Consider the following 16,376-nt stretch of genomic DNA (forward strand, 5'->3'; position numbering starts at 1 on the left):
CCCCCCCTCCCAATCTCCCTCAGCGACCCAGCCCCCGCGCCCCCCACGCCCCTCGCCTTGCCCCCTGCCTGCGTAAGGTAACTCACGCCAAAGCACTCTCCCTCGCTGCGCGCCGCGAGAATCTTGTTGAGTTCGCCGTGCGTGCTGATGCGCTGCACAAAGGAGCTGCTTGTCTGTTTGATGTTATTCTTTGGCCTTGTGCCGCCCGACGCCGCGCTGCTCGAGGTGGCGGAAGCGGCGTGCAAGGGTGCCCAGTTGGCGAGGGGCGCAAGGCCGCCGCTGCCTCCCGTCATCTGCGAGGCGGGAGCATCGATGCCCTGAGCGGCAAGTACACATTCGAGCGTCATGCCCGCGCCTCTTGCGCCGCCGCGCATGGCCTCCTCGCCGGGCGCGCGCACACTGGCGACGCTGATGCGCGCCGGCGGCGGCGGCAGCGGCGGCAGGGTCGAGACGCCCGGGCCGGAGGGCGGCGGCAGGGGCGGCAGCGTGAGGACGGGCGTGGCGACGTGGGCGCCCCACGTGTAGTCGCCCTCGGGCGAGGCGAGCGTCGAGCAGGGCACCTCGGGCGCCACGGGCGTCAGCAGGTACGTCGTGGGCAGCGAAGAGGGAATCAGCGCCGGCGTGGCCATCATGAGCGCGGCCATGCTGGGCGAGCAAGCAATGCCAACGGCGGCGCGGAGGGAAGTGGGGGTGGGACGCAGCGACGATGTGGAGAGGCGAGGGAGGCGAGATTGCCGCGCGGCCGCGCCGACGCCGCTTCGCTTCCCCGCGGCTGCCGCCGAGGCGCGCCGAGCGCTGCCGGCTGCACCCTTCCGTCTTGCTGCCCTTGCGCCGCGCAGCACGTGGTTGTGGGGGCGTGGGGCGTGGGGCGCGGGAGCCGCCTGGCATCCAAGCCTCGCCTCGCGCAGCTTTGTACTTGCCCGATCCACGCGATTCAAATCACGCGCGCCCGCGCGGCATGGGCTCGGCATGATGGTCTGCGCATGACGACGAGCGAGGGCCCGACGCTGCATTGGAAGCACAGATGCGCCCGAGCATGACGCTGCGAGGCGCACGTGCACCGTCGTGAGGGCGCACGGCCGGCGCGCACAGGCATGTGGGCGAGTCGGGGCGGGGCGGCAGAAAGAGAGGCGAAAATTGGCAGGGGCAAAAGAGCAAAAAGAATCCCCATTCCGCGGATCGAACGCGGTGCCTTCGCAGAATATGTGAGAAGTATCCAATTACAATGCAACGCTCTTCCAGATGAGCTAAACGGGGCTTCATGTTGGGCTTCCCTCCAGAGCAATATATAATCAGCAGGGCTGTGGCGCACACTCTTGTCGCCGTCCCCTGACCGAGGCGTCCTGCTTGTGCGAGCCTGGCGTCCGGCAGCACCTGTTGCTGAGCGCGCATCAACACGCCGCTTCACCGAGTGCGTGTCGCTTCTCCGAAGCTCGGCTGGTTGCCCCTGAGACACGTATGAGCCAGCAGGGCATTGAGTGTGGAGAGCGTCTGCTGGCACGAGGCACCTGTGCGCTGCAGGCTTGACGCGCTTCTGCATCGCCCGCGTACGGCTTGCGGAGGCCCGAGCGACCGCTTTTCACTCCCCTCATGCCCTCCTCCGGGTACTTCAAGCGTCCGAATGCCTGAAAAAATTTGGACATCGCCCAGAAAATACTACAACGAAGCTCTGCCCGCAAAGCAGCAGCGCTTGTCTGCCAGTCGCAGTGCGTGACTGCATGTCGAGCAGCGTGGAGCTCCGTTCTGCTCGCAGCCGTTCTGATTTCCCCTCTCCGGATCTGAGCAACGCCGGGCGAGAAGTCCCGGCTGGAAGACGCCTCTCAAAATGACGGATATCCAAGTCGCTGATCAGTGGCGGAGAAGCGACGCAAGCCGAAAAGGCAGCCTCTCGGCTTGATTGCTCCGACCACACAGGCGAACGAGCTCTGACGTAGTACAGCTTATCTGTTGAGTAGCTGAGCAGTGCTACTCTTCGCACGAGAGCATCTCAGTAAAGAATGCCTGACGCCTCGTTGAAGCCGAGCTTTTGCTTTGCGCCGCCTCGCGACGCTCCTCGAGAAGCAGTGCAAGAGAAGTCGCGTGCGCGCGTTTCTACCTTGCGCACGTCAGTTGCGCAGCTGGGCCTGTGGCGTGTGTCCTGAACCCCGGAAGAGGACTCTGCACATCCTACTGCCGACGAAAAGCGCCACGGCGGCGCGCAGGGCTCGCACACGGGCCTCGCACGCGGGCCAGCCGCCGCTTGTGCTTGAGGCGCTGCCGTCTCTCGCGCGCAGTTGCGGCCCGACTGGGTGCCGGGCTTCTTTGCCCAGACGCCGTTGGTGACGGCGACGGAAAAGGTGGCCTCGTTGCCGTCGTCATCTCTTGAGGCACCTGAGCTCCAGGCGGTGGACGCTGTGGAAGAGGAGGCGTGCTCGGAAAAGAGAGGCACTTCGAGCGTGCTGAGCGACGCGAGTGCAGAAGCACCATGCCTCCGCCTCCGAGCAGCGCTGTCACGCTCACACCTCTGACCATGCGTCCCTGCGCTCATCCGTGTTGATGGCGCACCGCCGACTTGCTTCTCGCCGACGCGCAGTGCAGACGCCTTGAGTCCGGAGGCGCTGAGCAAGGACGCTGCCGAGGTCAGCGGCGAGCTGCCAGACGCAGCGCTTCGCGGCGTGCGGGCTCGCTCCTGGGGCGGTTGGGCTTGCGTCGGGTCTGCGCCGTGCCGCTGCCGGCGAGCAGGAGCGGTGCGATAATGATGCAGATGCCTCGCACGCAGCGGTGCAACGGTGACGCAGATGCCTCGCACGCAGCGGTGCAACGGTGACGCAGATGCCTCGCACGCAGCGGCAAAGTCAGACGGGATGGCGGCTCGGGCCACGCACCGCAGCACGGCGCACGAGACGGCGAGCAGGCTGTCCCTCCTGACCGGCCCTGGAGCGTAGCGTGCAGCCCCTGTGCATGGACACGTGTGAAGGCGAGAGCGATGACTTTGCGTACGCATCAGAAGGATGAGCATTTCGCTATATGTAAAGACAGACAACGGAGATGGTGTAGCGGAAGAGCACAGTGTGGTGCGATCGTGACGTGCTGCGCGTCGTCCGGGACTTAGACAGTGACGACGTAGCTGAATGTGGAGCCAGGCGTCCGACTTGCGCGCTCCCTCCTGAACGAAAGAAGGAGAGCGCGAGTCGGACGCAAGGCGCTCTTCTTCGCTCGGTCGTACTTGTCCACGCCCGGAGCTTCGACACAACGCGATGGTGCCGTCGAAAGGTCAAGCCGCTGATCTTGGGGTGCGTCGCTGCTGAGCGTCAGCAGACGTGGCGAGCGCCGCGAAGCAGCCGGTGCGAACTCACGAAGCAAGGTCGGGCCGTCGCTAGATCCCGGCCGCGCGTTTGGCACACTGCATTCATACTACACAACACAGAGAAGAGCCAACGACGCGCTGCCTCTTCTTGAGAGTTGTGTGATACGAATGCAGGTTGTCAAAGGCGAGCCAGGGCGTGCTGGTGACGCAGTCGGCCGAGCTTGCGCCTCTGATGTGGACGGTGAAGCTGCGGTGGAGGAGTCAGGGCTGTAGCAGCGACTACCCTGTCGAAGCACACTCACACGGAAGAGAGACATGACAACCAGGCGACGGGCGCTGCAGCGACGAGGTGATGGACGTCGACGCACTGTGGGAAGAGCATGATCAGCCCAAGTGACGGTGCGCGAAGCAGCTGCACGACTACTCACTGTGAGAGGTCCTCCTACGACGAGGCAGCAGATCGTGAGGGCGGTGCTGGGCACGACGAGCACTTGAGCGGGTCGATCGAGCGCTGCAGTCTGTCGAGCAAGGAAGGGCAGCGTCAGCGAGAACGACTAGGCTCCACTTGCAAGAGGTCAATGCCAGCACGGCGCCGACGAGTCACTCACCCGTGCTTCAAACGGACGACGGCGTTCTCGGCGCGCCGAGCGCCGACGACGAGCGCACGGCGCGCGCGCCGGTGACGCCGACAATGCCTGGTGCTGTGGCGTGGGTGGCGTCAGAGTGGTGTGCGACGAGCGCGACGAGGCTGGCAGGGGCCGGTGCATGGAAGACGACATGGCGACTGACCTTGGCAGCGACGAAGGGAAGGGAGGTGGTGGTGGAGCGAAAGGGAGAGGGAAGGGCGAGCGCCGGCCTTTTGAGCCTACCGCGCGGCGCGCGCCGGCGCAGCCGCCGAGCACGCGCGGTCCAGCACAGCGCCGCAGCTGCATCGCTGCGCTGAGAGCGAGGGCACGGCCGGCTCGCAATCGAGTTGTGTCGATGACGCAGAGAAGCTCTCTGCTGCTCTGCTGCCGCAGACGGCGGACGCTCAGCCTCGATGCTGCTCGGCCCAGCGAGGCAGGCGAGGGCGCAGCGCCGACTGCCGCTTCGGGAAGAGGGGGCGCGCCGCACCGCCTCGAAGGTGTTGTTGCCGCGCCGTCCGTCGTGCTTGTCCTGCCTCAGCACCCCATCCCCCTCTCGCTCGTCGCGATGCCGCGCCAGCCGCGCTCCGTGCGCATCGTGCTCACCCTGCCCCGGATGCACGACCTCGTGCGTGTCGGCGCACAGCGCGTGTACGACGAGTACGGTCCGCCGCCCGAGGAGCGCGACGTCGGCGGTGCCCCGTCGCAAGCGCCTGCGCTCGACGAAGTGATGAGCGACGATGAGGCGTCTGCCGGTGCTGACGATGCGTCTGCGTCTGAGAGCGCTGCAGAGGCTGCCGAGGCGCACGAAGCGTTGAACGCGGCGCTGCACCGCAGCAACGCGTCGCTCGGCGTGCGGCTGCGCGTGGCCATCATGGAGGAGCGCGTGCAGCGCAACGTTGTGAGTGGCCGCAGGGCGGGAGTGAGGTGCGGGGCTGAGCTGCGACCCAGTCTCGCGTCATTGAGCGGCAGAACAGGCTCGAGCAGACGGTGAAGGGCATGCAGCGGCAGAAGGAGAAGCTGGCCAAGACGGTGGCGAGGCAGGCGAGCAAGATGGTGGGTGAGCTGCACGGCAGACCGGCAGCCTGGCACTGACGGCGCTTCGACAGGCGCTCATCGTGCGGCGCCAGAAGGAGCTTACCAGACGCCATGTCGCCGTCGAGGAGCGGCACGCCAAGATTGAGGAGCGGCACGCCAAGATCGAGGCGCGGCTCAAGGCACTCGAGCTGCAGGAGGGCAGAGAGAGCAGCATGGAGGGCGAGAGCGGCATGGAGGGCGAGAGCAGCACGGAGGGCGAGAGCAGCATGGAGGACGAGAGCAGCACGGAGGGCAAGGCAAGACGCATGACGGTGCCAGAGATCGAGAGGCGCCTGACGGCGCTGGGCGTGTAGCGCGCGACGGACATGCAATGCATCGCATCGGTCTCTCACGTCGCAGCGTATTCTCTCATTGTGCCCTGGCCCAGTCGAGTATCAAGCGCGCCAGCCCGTCTGCCGCCGCACCGCGTCCGCGCGCCCAGAAGTGGTCTGCGCCGTCGATGAGCTCTGCGCGGACGTGTGGCGCGGCGTGCAGCTCGTCGCTCCAGCTGCGGTACGACTGATGCAAGGTCAGGGCCTGGAGGGACAGTGCGGTGGCGCACTCACCGCAGCACTGGTGAACTGATCGGCGGTGCCGTGCACGAGCAGCAGCGCGCCACCCTCGCCGGCCAGACGCTTCACCTCCTCGCGGCACTTGCCCGCACGCAGCGTCGCGAGTGCCCACAGCACGCCGAGCGGGTAGGAGACGAGCACGTGGCGTGCCGTGTGCGGCGCCGAGACGCGGGCGAACGAGGCGCTGCGGAGGAGTGGCGAAGGCGTGGCGAAGGCATGGCGAAGGAGAAGGAGGGGCGAAGGAGGGGCGAAGCGAAGGAGGGGCGAAGGAGGGGGCGAAGGAGGGGCGAAGCGAAGGAGGGGCGAAGGAGGGGCGAAGCAGTGGCGAAGGAGGGGCGAAGCAGTGGCGAAGGAGGGGCGAAGGAGGGGGCGAAGCAGTGGCGAAGGCGTGGCGAAGGAGTGGTTCAGCAGAGCCAGAGGGTGCAGTGCTCCAGGTCCGGAGGCGAGGCCACGGCATCTCGCTTCTTGCAGCGACACCTCCTTGTTGCATCTCGCCAGCTGACTCCTGCCACTCACGAGACGGCTCCGGCGCTATATCCCTGTGATGCAGCATCAGCCTCCGCACTTGGCCTTCACACAGCCATTCACACATCTCTTGGCACCTCTCACTAACACAGCAGTACACCGTCGTCGCGCCCCGCTGGCCACTCAGCGCATAGTCCACCACCGCCTGAAAGTCGTGCGCCTCGACGCGCGCCGTCCAGCTGGTGCGCCCCGTGCTGGCGCCGACGCCGCGGGCGTCGTACGTGAGCACGCGGCAGCCGAGGTCGAGAAAGACGCGCACCAGCCGCACGACGGTCGGGTCGCCCTGCGAGCCGCCGAGGGGGCCGTACGCTGGTGAGGGTCAGCACTGGCGCACGACAGCCACGCGCCACATCCCGCCGGACACTTGACAGCCATGCCGCGCCACTACTCACGGTGCGACACGACGGCCACGCACTCGGGCGACGAGACGTCGCCGGGGCGCATCTCGCGCACGTCGAGGCTGGCGCCGTCGACGGCGAGCGTGTAGCTGAGCGGCAGCATGCGGGGCAGCTCAGCGCGGCGTCAAGGTGGGCATGATGGTGGTGGTCGTGTGGAGAGCGGCCAATCTTGATTGCGCCACGATCTGTACCCGAGGCGTGGGAACAGCGGGCCTCTGGCGCACGGGCCCTGCCTGCGGGTCACGTCAACCTCCACGCCTGCCTCCGCACCACAATGTCATCCGACCCACACGCGGCGCCGGCGCTTGCACGCTGGCTCGGCGCACTGCGCGCCGGCGCACTGCCCGACAATGCGCAGGCATACGCAGCGCTGCACGCCGTCGCCGCGCATCTCGACGGCCTGGCGGCAACGACGAGCGAGGCGCCCGCGCCCAGCGTCGCGCCCGAGGCGCCGCCGCGCGCACGGCCGGCGCTCAATCCTCGCACGCGCGAGGTGCTCACCGAGCTGGCGGCGGCCGCACGCGATGCTGCCAAGTGGCTCTACGGCGGGCGCCAGGCGCCGCGCGAGGAGCGCCTCGTCGACACGCGCGACGCCGCCGAGCGCGAGCGCGACGAGGCGCCGCGCGGCAACGAGAATGAGCAGTGGCAGCGTCTGATCTGGCTTGTGCGGCGCGCCAGCGTCTCGGTAGATGTCGACGTGGGTGAGTGGCGCCGCATGTATGCCGCTGCCGCAGCTCACACCTGCCGCAGACCTGCCGACGGTGCGCGACGCGGCCGAGGCAGGCACCTCGGCCGCACGTACGCTGCGCGACGAGGGTGCCGAGGCGCTGCGGGCCGCGTGGACGATCCTCAACGTCGTCGGCGTCCAAGAGGCGCGCCGGCTGCTCGTTGCGGGCATCGCCAAGGCGCGTGCGCGCGTGGCGGCGCGCGTCGAGGACGTGGCGGACCGGACGCAGGGCGCAGCGGAGGCGGTCAAGCCAGAGCGTGAGTGCGCCGTTGCCGCGTGCGCCATCACACCCTCACACCTGCACAGAGGACGCGCGCGAGGTCGAGGAGCAGAACGCCGTGCCAGAGCTCACCGAGGCGCTCAAAGACACGGCACAGGCAGGCAAGGAGGCGGTGCGCGAGGTGGCGGGCAAGGGCGAGCACGGTGTGCCGCTGCCCGAGCGCGAGGAATGGGCAGAGCTACTGGCGAGAAGCAGCGAGCGGGTGAGTAGGACGCGCGCGAGCTCTGCCACCGCACGTCACCAATATTTCTCAGGTGATCCGGGCGGCGCGCGAGGATCCGGCCGTGCAGGACTCGCTGGCCAAGCTCGTGGCGCTGGGCGAGGCATGGAGCGCGCGCCTCGATGCGCTCAACGAGCGGCTGCAGGCCGGCGGGCCGTCGTTGGAGCTGGGCGACAGCCACGTGGGTGCGTCTCTTGAGCCCAGTCCAGCAGCGCGCGGTGCTTTGCAGGCGGCACGCGAGTGTCTCGAGGGCCTGGCGGGCGGCACGAGTCTCGGCCCGACGCTGCGCGCATGGGACGCCCTCGTCACGGCAGCCCGCAGCGAGAGCCGCCTGCGGCAGTGGGCGCGCGAGGCAGGCGAGACGCTGCGCTCGTGCGCCGGCTTCGAGGACGGCAAGCCGGCGATGGACATGAAGCAGGCGCAAGAAGCGCTCGAGAAGGTGCTGCGCGAGCTGCAGGAGATTTTGCAGCAGACGCCGGCGGTCAAGGAGCACCTGCAGGAGCTGGTGCGCTGCAGCAGCGAGTGAGTGGCGCCGTTGCGCGCCATGCGCTGCGCTGACCCTTCGCCCAGCTTCGTCGAGAGCCTCACGACCGAGCCGTCGCTCACGGCGCTGCACCAGCATCTGGCGCGCGCCGGCGGCGCCGTCGTTGGTGCGCTCTCGCTCGGCGTCAAGGGCTTCGTCGGTGAGGCCGGTGCGGTGGCGCGAGACCTCGTCGGCCGCATCCTGCCGAGCCTGGGCGAGGTGTTCCGCGCCGTGCCGCTGCCGAGGTGGGTGCTGAGTGTGGCCTGATTGACGTGCGACTGACGCCTGCGCCAGGGTCGAGTTCACCTCCGACGCCGTCGATGCGGCCGTCGAGGACATTGTCATTCCAACGCTCAACCTCGTGCCAGAGACCGTCAGCGTTTCTGTCAGCAACGACTACTCCTACTCGCGCGGTGAGGCGGCTCCGACTGGCTGCATGTGCTGTGCTCACTTGCTCTGCAGACCGCTTCACGCAGGAGTCCGAGTCGTCGCTGGACGCGCGCATCAAGCTCGGCCTCGGCGGTCTGCGCCTGGGCGTCAAGGACGTCAGCTTCTGGGTCGAGGAGAAGGTGACGGCGCCGCGCGCCGGTACGTGCGGCGGCTGCTGCGGCTGCTTTGCGTCCGAGGAGGACTGGGATGCGCGCAGCTGCGTCTGCCAGGGCCCGGCGTCGTGGCTGGCGTACCGCGAGAGCGCACTGCTGGACATTGGCCTCTGGGACGAGGGACTCAAGGTGGACATCGACCTGGTGGACGCCGGACAGCAGGCACAGCGCGACACGAGTGCCAGCCACCCGCCGACGGACGACATGGACGAGACTCGGCGGGAGAGCTTCTTTACCGTCAAGAACGTCGCCGTCGATGCCGGCGCCTTCGACTTTCGCCTGCGCAACTCGCACCACTGGCTCGTCAATGCGCTCTTCCGGCCCGTGGCACGCCCCATCGTGCGGCTCGTGCTGCAGCGCGTCGGCGCGGCACTGGTGCAGTCGGCCGTCGAGCAGGCCGACCGCACGGCGTGGGATCTGCACTCGCGCGCCACGCGCCTGGCGCAGCAGCGGCAGGGCTGGGGCGGCAAGGAGGTCGAGTCGCGCGAGGAAGTCAAGGCGGCGTGGGGCGACTATGTGCGCGTGCTGCTCGACGCCGACGCGGGCAAGAGCGGCGCGAGGCTGCGTAAGGAGCGCGAGGCGCGCGAGCGCGAGGAGAAGGAGCAGCAGCGGCAGCAGCGGGAGGAGCAGCAGGATCAGCGAGAGCAGCGGGAACGCATGGAGCGAGAGCAGGCGCACCCGCGCACCGAGCCGCTCAAGCCGACGCAGACGATGAAGGTCTCGCCGACGGTGAGTGGCTGCCGCACCGCCGCACTGTGCATCTCTCACTCCCCTGCCAGTCGCTCATCATGACCGACACGGCCGGCTCGTACGCGCTGAGCGTCGGCGTGGCGCCGCGTCTGCTCGCGCCGCACAAGCGCGGGCCCAAGACGGACCACATGCGGCTGCGCGACGACCTCGTCGAGCGCAACTGGCGCGCGCTGGGCAAGCGGCCCGTCGAGCGCGCGCGCGCCGCCTACGACGAAGTGGACCCGCTGGCGGGCGTGCGCAAGACGGCCGCGACGGCAACGCAGACGGCCGCGGACGTGCGCGACGTGCGCGACGGCGTGCAGCTCGTCCAGGAGCACGGCGCGGGCGGCGATGGAGAGGACGAGTACGGCTTCAAGTCGGATCTGTTTGACCTGCACTAGCGAATAGCATTAGGAGTCTGTGCGTGACGTGGAGCAAGCTGCGCTCAGGCTGGAGCGCAGAGACAGGTGTGGGAAAGATGTGCAGCGCCGCAGCAGCACCTCACTGCTCCTCCTCGTCGAGCTCGTTGCGGCGCCGCGCCGCGCTGGCGTTCTTGCTGACGCGCGTCGAGGCGCCCGGATAGCCGTCGCGGAAGAGACGCAGCATGCCGAGCTCCGAGGCCCACATGCACATGGGATCGTGCGAGCAGCCGGAGACCTGGTCGTAGGACCTGGAAGAGGGTGAGCGCCCTGCATCGGTGGTGTGTGCTGGCTGCGACTCACCACTTGGCCGGAAAGGCGCCGAGCAGCTTCGTAATCGAGCGCACGAACAGCATGCCGCGGTTGCGGTGGCTGCGGCCCTGCACCGAGGCCTGGCAGCTCGGGTCTCCGGCGCCGTAGTCCTTGTCGCCGAGCGCCAGCACCACGTTGCGGCCGGCAAAGCGCCGCAGCATGCCGTCGCGGCCCAGACGCAGCAGGTCGGCCATGGCGTACGGCACCATGCCGGCGCTCAGGCCGAACTTGTAGTCGTCGACACCCGGGCAGTTGGCGTCGGGCCGCGGACGAGACGTCTCCATCCACAGCCACGACGCCGGGTTGCCGGCGACAAAATACACGGGCACGGCGTCGAGCTGCTCCTTGCGCAGCACCGAGTAGCGGTTCACGGCCTGTCCGCCGAGCGAGTGGCCGCTGGGAGAGGGTCAGTGCGGTGCGCAGCACCTCGCGCTGGCGTCACTCACGCGACGACGACGCGCTTCGCGTTCGGGTAGCGCTGCTGCGCCCACACGATGAGCTTGTCCAGCACCTCGTAGCTGCTGATCTGGTCGCCGCCGAGCTGGGCGCCGCCGCCGGCGTTGGCGCGGCCCTGCGCACCGTCGGACCAGCTGACGTCGTCGAAGAGCAGGTCCGTGGCGCGCGCAGAGCCGGCGTCGGCGTCCGCCTGGTTCATGTACTGCGTCGAGATGATGCTGCAGCAGCGAGATCAGCACATGCGCGGAAGGAGAGATCAGCGGATGTGCGGGAGGAGAGATCAGCGGATGTAAGCGGCAGGCGCACATGCACACGCACGCAATCTTCTTCTTGTCAATGTCGGCGTACGTGGCGCCGGCCTTTTGCAGGGCGTTGTAGATCGACGTGCTGGGCCGCGACGTCAGCGAGGCGGTCGGATGCGGCCCGCTCATGTGCTCTCTCCTCTCACAAGTACATCCAGCCATCGCGGCCCTTGGCCGGCACGGTGATGACGATGCGCTGCACGGCGCTGTTGTCGGCGAGCTGCGAGACGTACAGCGGCTGCGTGAGGCCCTGGCTGTTGACGACGAACGCATCGCGCAGCAGCTGCGCGCCGCACACGGCCTTGCTGCCCGGCAGCTTCTTCCAGCCGCCGTTGGCGGCAATGTCGGCGGCCGCGGCGTCGTACTGCGTGTACTTGCGCAGCTTGCCCTGCGTCGTCCAGCCGTGCGAGGAGCACTTGGGCGCGGCGGCCGCGGCGGCGGGCACGAGGGAGAGGGCCGCCAGCACGACGGCCAGCAGCACGACGACACTGAGCCGAGGCATCGCGGAGAAAGCGCAGTGAGAGAGGCCGAGACGAAGGAGCGTGGCCGCGACGGAGGAGCCGAGTCGAAGGAGCGTGGGTGGTGGTGGTGTGGAGAGGGACAAAGGGTGCGCCGCTCTTGTGCCGCCGCCGATCTCGCCTCGCCGCGCAGCCTCCGCTCCGCTCCCACATGTGCATGCTGCCCGCCCGTTGCTCCACCAGCCAGCCGGCGGCCGGCAGCGGCGAGCGGTGCGGCGGTACATGCCGACGTTCTGTGCAGCTTAACTCAAGAGAGCCGGAGTGCAGGCCGAGGCGCTTGAGGCACGCCGGCAGTCTGTCGTTGCGCCAGAAGCGCGCGCCGAGGAGCCGCTTGCGCTTGATGTTTCTGCGCGTTGGACCCCGTCGTCCCGCGCCCGTCGGATGTGCCAAGGCCGCACACAGGCGCGCCGCCTGCAGCAGCCTTGTGTGGCGCGCAGCGAGCAGCAGAGGATCGGCGCGCCACACCGCAGCGGCGCGCCTGCAGCTGCACCTTCGCTCGAGCGGCCGTGAGATGCGACATCGCATCGCATAACACCACCGACGCAGTCGTCCTCGACTCGATCTCACGCATTCAACGCTCACCCGCAGCCGCCGGCACCGAGAGAGCGTCCGCCGCGGCCGCTTGCTGTGCTGCGGCTGTTTGGCTGGTGCAGCATCGGCCCGCATCCTAGATCTCGCACGGCCGTTCGGCACAGGGTATGCGCCTCTGATGGGTGCAGCACAGCGAGCTCCTTTAGGCTCAGGCCTGGCCCCTGTTCACGCATCTCCAGCATGGACTTGAGCAAGCAGGCTTTGCTCCCTGTCTCTGGCACGCCATCGGTGCGCCGAGGCAGCAGCAGCGGAGCAGGCGTGTGCGCGGCAGCGAGGAGAGGCCGCGCGCGAGAAGCAGCGCGAGGAGCACCGCCCATGGCCAGCAGCGCCGGCGGAGCGGCCATCTCCCTGCTGCTCGAGAGCACTGGCTGCTCTGCTGCGTCGTCCAGCCCTGTTGCGGCCGTCGCTCTGGCTGCCTGAACAGACGCAAGGCTGTGCCGGGCTGAGGTGTTGGTCTGGCTGGGCCGGCGGTCACGTGCGTGCGCGCCCGGGATTTTTGGCGCGGCGCCCCGGCGGCGCCGAGCCTCTCGCACCGTGCTCCGCGCCTCGCCGCGCTTCCTTCTCCGCGCCACCCCCTTCATCTCTCTCGCCATGCCGATGGACACGTCGCAGTACATGCTGGCGCAGGGCTGGGCCGGCGCCGGTGTGCCGCTCGACGGGCACGGCGGCAACGGCCTCAAGAAGCCGCTGGCCATTCCGCAGAAGCGCGGCATGAAGGGCCTGGGCAAGGACCGCGACCGCGCCGTCGAGTGGTGGGACTGTCTGTTTGAGGTGAGTACGGTGCGACGAGGGCGACGTGCGGGTGGCGGCGTTCTGCAGCTGCGTTGAGACGCTGCGACATTGGCTCACGCGCCTCACAGGCCGGCGCAAAGACACTCGCCATTGCCGATCCGTCGCGCCCGGCCTCGGCGTCGGGCACTTCCACGCCCGAGGCCTCGAGCAGCACTGGCGCTGCCGCACCGCCGGCCGCCAAGGGCCTTTCGCTCGTCTCGCTGGCGAAGCGCGAGCACGCGCGCCGCTCGCTCATGTCCGGCTTCGTGCGTGGCCGCGCACACGAGGCCATCGCCGAGGAGCTGCGCAAGGCCGAGGCGGACCTGGTGCGCCGCGTCGCCGAGCAGGATCGGCGGCGGCGCGAGGCGCGCGAGCACGAAGAGGAGGAGCGCAGCGCGGCGCGACAGGCACTGGCTGCCGCTGCGGCCGTGCAGCCCAGCAGCAAGGCCCTGGGCAAGCGCAAGGAGAACGGCGAGGCGCTCGATGCCGAGAAGCAGGCGCGGCGCGCGGCCAGAGCCGAGCGCAAGGCCGCCAAGCTGGCGAAAGGCAGGAGCGGCGCGAGCTCGCCGGCAGACCCAGAGAAGGCCGCGCGCAAGGCTGCCAGGGCAGCACGCAAAGCTGCAAAGGCAGCAGCGGGCCAAGGCACTGCTGCTGCTCGCAAAGCAGAGGCACGCGCAGAACGGCGGGCACGCAAGCAGGCAAAGGCCGCGAAAGCAGCGGCCGTGCCGTCGCAGGCGCCCGCAGAGACAGCACCGGCAGCATCGGCGCAGAAGCGCAAGCGGAAAGACGAGCCGATTGCGCTTCAAGACGACGCGGGAGACGAGAGCAAGGAGGAACGCCGGGCGCGCAGAGAGGCGAAGCGCGCGCGCAAGGCAGTCAAGGCGACAGGTGCAGTCGCGTCGGCAGCGTAGGCAGGCGAGCGCACAATGCATCCCTCGTCACCTCTGCATGCTGTGACATTTGCCCTCAGTCCACTCGCTGCCGCTTTACTCTTCCCGCATTCGTCGTGGCCGTGCCGACGAGGCCTCCGCCGCGCGCCGCAGGCTGCGCCGCCGTGCCCGACGCGGCCGCAGCCGTCGAGCCCGGCGCGCTGCCAACGCTCGCGGCCGCCGAGCCGGGCGCCGCGGGCGGCGCGGCAGCCCCGCCGGGCACAGCGCCGCCCGTCGCGACGGCGCCGGGCGCCGTCGGCGCCATCTTGACATCTGCATCGTCCTTGATGAGCCTGCGCACGGGATACGTGCCGAGCGGCTTCTCGAGTGAGGCGAATGCGCTGTGTGTCGGGGTGCATGAGCCATGCTGCCATGCTGCACACCTCTGCACCACTCACTTGGCAGTCGGCAGGGGTGTCTCGCGGAACCAGGCATGGTCCAGCGCGTGCGCCGCATCGAGGCGCTTGGCCGGGTCGTACTGCAGCAGCGCCTCGAGCAGCTCAAAGCCGGACGGCGAGCGCGTGCGCGTCGTGTACCACGTGTACAGGCTGTCCGAGTAGCTGGGGAGAGAGGTCAGCGCTGCAGCACATGCACTGTCCGCCACACCCACCCGTCGAGACGCAGATGCGGCCACCACGTCTTGAACTCGGGCATCATCTCGATGTTGTTCCAGCGCTGGCGTGTCGGCGTGCCGAGCACCTCGACGATGCGCTTCAGCTGGTCGCTAGAGGCTGACGTCAGCTCTGCCAGGGTGGGCCTCTAGTTGCACTCACTTCTGGAACGGCGCGCCCTTCTTGCCGTCGCCCTTGGCCTCTTCGCCCTTGAACATCGGGCGCAGCGCCAGCAGCTCGCCCCAGATGCAGCCGACGGCCCACATGTCGATGGCCGTGCCGTAGTGGCGCGCGCCGAGGAGCAGCTCGGGCGCGCGATACCAGATCGTCACGACGACCTTGTCGCCGGCGTACAGGCTCTGCAGCGGGTTGGCCGCCAGCCGCGCCAGGCCGAGATCGGCAATCTTGACGACGCCGCGCGACGTGACGAGGATGTTGGCGGGCTTGAGGTCGCGGTGCAGCACCGCGGCGGCATGCAGATACTTGAGCCCCGCCAGCAGCTGATACAGCAGCGACTTGAGCACGCCGGCGGCCAGCGGCGCCCGCAGCACGACGTGGTGGTGGTGGATGAGCTGCAGCAGGTCGTGCTCCGCGTAGGCGAACACCATGTCTGCACGGCGTCAGTGGTGCGCTGCATGGGCCCATCGCTTCACCCACAGATCGCCTTGTCCTCGAGGATCACCTCGCGCAGCGTGACGATGTTCAGGTGGCTGAGCTCGCGGTTGAGCTGCCGCGGCCTGCATCAGTGCTCTGCCGCACAGGCACTACTACCCCTCCCGACTCACGGCGATCTCGCGCATGGCGCTCTGGCTGATGCCCGTGTACGTGCTGAGTTCCTCCTTGTCGGGCTTGAACTTCTTGATGGCATACACGCCCTTCTCGTCGCCCTCCTCTTCCTCCTCGTCCTCGTCTGCCTGCTCGCTGTGCGGCGCACGGTTCCACGGCCCCGCCGCGCGGCGCTGCCGAGTCGCCGCCGGCGCATCGGCACGCAGCCGGGCCTTGTACACGCGGCCATACGTGCCCGAGCTGAGGAAGCCGAGGATGCTGTACGTGCGCAGCACGCCGATGGGCGCCCGCACGGCGTCGCGGAAGCGCCGGTACGCCAGCATGGCATCGCGCGGCGAGCTTGACGCCGGCACCTGTGCTCGCGCCAGCGCCAGCTCCGACGGCGGCGACGGCGAGCGCCGTGGAGACGCACCGCCATCGCCGATGTACTGGTACGCGCCGCCGCCACGCTGCGGCAGGCGCGTCGGCACCGCAGACGACGTGGCGAGACTGCTGGACGACGGCGAGCGCGCCACGGCCGGCCGCGCGGCGCCTGCCTCGTGTGCGGCGGGCGGCATGCTACCGCTGCGTGTGGCTCTGCGAGTCGAGGTGCGGCGGGGACGTGCACGGCGCCGGGCGCATCGCGCGGCGCCTAGGCCTGGATGCTGGTGGCCACTGCACAGCTCGCGCCAGCAATTTGAGACGGCCGGCGCGTGTCTTGCGCTGATGGTGCAGCACGCGGCGCCAGTCGCAGCTGTGAAGTGTGCAGAGGCAGCGAGGAGATGGGAGTGGAGAGGCGAGGCAGGCGGGGCGGACGTGTTCCCACGCAGCTTGGGACACCCCGCTCGGAACTCGGGCCTCGGCGCCTCGCACTCCCTCGCACTCCCTCGCTCACCTTCACTCCTCTCGCTGCTCCATTCTGAGCATGATACATGCACTGAGATACTTAGCCAGACTTGAGACTAGAGGCTGCAGCGACAGAGACAGGTCTGACCTCTGAGATGGCGCGACAGAACGTGCTGTTGTCAGCGGAAGCTTGAGCCAGGGCGCAAAACGTGACGTGCACGGTGTCTTTCCCGTGCTCTCGGCGGCCTGCCTACAGTCCAGTCCTTCGCCGGCACACTTCGTATCGTTCTGCTG

At 68.8% G+C, this 16,376-nt stretch overlaps 9 protein-coding genes across 9 annotated transcripts; 4 read left to right on the forward strand and 5 right to left on the reverse strand.

The window, feature by feature from the left end:
- Positions 1 to 86: 86 nt before the first annotated feature.
- On the reverse strand, positions 87 to 644 carry FA09DRAFT_340055 (hypothetical protein; the record flags this gene model as incomplete). The annotated part of the gene is made up of 1 exon (XM_025744283.1): positions 87 to 644. A coding segment is annotated over one exon (558 nt), but the record flags the coding sequence as incomplete, so codon positions are not given.
- Positions 645 to 3,087: 2,443 nt separating this feature from the next.
- On the reverse strand, positions 3,088 to 4,065 carry FA09DRAFT_340056 (hypothetical protein; the record flags this gene model as incomplete). The annotated part of the gene is made up of 5 exons (XM_025744284.1): positions 3,088 to 3,145; positions 3,453 to 3,533; positions 3,589 to 3,653; positions 3,715 to 3,804; positions 3,895 to 4,065. 5 exons carry the CDS (start codon positions 4,063 to 4,065, stop codon positions 3,088 to 3,090), a joined length of 465 nt encoding a protein of 154 aa, XP_025596977.1.
- Positions 4,066 to 4,477: 412 nt separating this feature from the next.
- On the forward strand, positions 4,478 to 5,300 carry FA09DRAFT_340057 (hypothetical protein; the record flags this gene model as incomplete). The annotated part of the gene is made up of 3 exons (XM_025744285.1): positions 4,478 to 4,810; positions 4,861 to 4,965; positions 5,019 to 5,300. The coding sequence occupies 3 exons, from the start codon at positions 4,478 to 4,480 to the stop codon at positions 5,298 to 5,300; spliced, it is 720 nt and encodes a 239-aa protein (XP_025596978.1).
- FA09DRAFT_82871 (hypothetical protein) lies at positions 5,111 to 6,645 on the reverse strand. The gene is made up of 4 exons (XM_025745857.1): positions 6,476 to 6,645; positions 6,172 to 6,392; positions 5,553 to 6,089; positions 5,111 to 5,494 (listed from the first exon to the last, which is right to left on the reverse strand). Exons 1-4 carry the CDS (start codon positions 6,582 to 6,584, stop codon positions 5,336 to 5,338), a joined length of 1,026 nt encoding a protein of 341 aa, XP_025596979.1. The 5' UTR covers positions 6,585 to 6,645; the 3' UTR covers positions 5,111 to 5,335.
- On the forward strand, positions 6,425 to 7,183 carry FA09DRAFT_82565 (hypothetical protein). The gene has a single exon (XM_025745854.1). It carries the CDS (start codon positions 6,617 to 6,619, stop codon positions 7,118 to 7,120), a length of 504 nt encoding a protein of 167 aa, XP_025596980.1. The 5' UTR covers positions 6,425 to 6,616; the 3' UTR covers positions 7,121 to 7,183.
- An 816-nt stretch (positions 7,184 to 7,999) lies between these two features.
- FA09DRAFT_82658 (hypothetical protein) lies at positions 8,000 to 10,122 on the forward strand. The gene is made up of 4 exons (XM_025745855.1): positions 8,000 to 8,476; positions 8,526 to 8,644; positions 8,694 to 9,562; positions 9,613 to 10,122. The coding sequence occupies exons 1-4, from the start codon at positions 8,253 to 8,255 to the stop codon at positions 9,961 to 9,963; spliced, it is 1,563 nt and encodes a 520-aa protein (XP_025596981.1). The 5' UTR covers positions 8,000 to 8,252; the 3' UTR covers positions 9,964 to 10,122.
- Positions 9,844 to 11,884, reverse strand: FA09DRAFT_331174 (hypothetical protein). Its single transcript, XM_025742902.1, has 5 exons — positions 11,198 to 11,884; positions 11,068 to 11,136; positions 10,740 to 10,967; positions 10,285 to 10,689; positions 9,844 to 10,232 (listed from the first exon to the last, which is right to left on the reverse strand). The coding sequence occupies exons 1-5, from the start codon at positions 11,551 to 11,553 to the stop codon at positions 10,064 to 10,066; spliced, it is 1,227 nt and encodes a 408-aa protein (XP_025596982.1). The 5' UTR covers positions 11,554 to 11,884; the 3' UTR covers positions 9,844 to 10,063.
- Positions 11,885 to 12,433: 549 nt separating this feature from the next.
- On the forward strand, positions 12,434 to 14,101 carry FA09DRAFT_83036 (hypothetical protein). The gene is made up of 4 exons (XM_025745858.1): positions 12,434 to 12,931; positions 13,021 to 13,428; positions 13,516 to 13,943; positions 14,086 to 14,101. Exons 1-3 carry the CDS (start codon positions 12,752 to 12,754, stop codon positions 13,840 to 13,842), a joined length of 915 nt encoding a protein of 304 aa, XP_025596983.1. The 5' UTR covers positions 12,434 to 12,751; the 3' UTR covers positions 13,843 to 13,943; positions 14,086 to 14,101.
- FA09DRAFT_320772 (kinase-like protein) lies at positions 13,898 to 16,026 on the reverse strand (the record flags this gene model as incomplete). The annotated part of the gene is made up of 6 exons (XM_025740990.1): positions 15,257 to 16,026; positions 15,129 to 15,198; positions 14,634 to 15,081; positions 14,471 to 14,584; positions 14,259 to 14,420; positions 13,898 to 14,201 (listed from the first exon to the last, which is right to left on the reverse strand). Exons 1-6 carry the CDS (start codon positions 15,812 to 15,814, stop codon positions 13,898 to 13,900), a joined length of 1,656 nt encoding a protein of 551 aa, XP_025596984.1. The 5' UTR covers positions 15,815 to 16,026.
- Positions 16,027 to 16,376: the final 350 nt, after the last annotated feature.

Source organism: Tilletiopsis washingtonensis (genome assembly GCF_003144115.1).
Source record: "Tilletiopsis washingtonensis strain MCA 4186 unplaced genomic scaffold FA09scaffold_16, whole genome shotgun sequence".
NCBI classification, from domain to species: Eukaryota; Fungi; Basidiomycota; class Exobasidiomycetes; order Entylomatales; genus Tilletiopsis; species Tilletiopsis washingtonensis.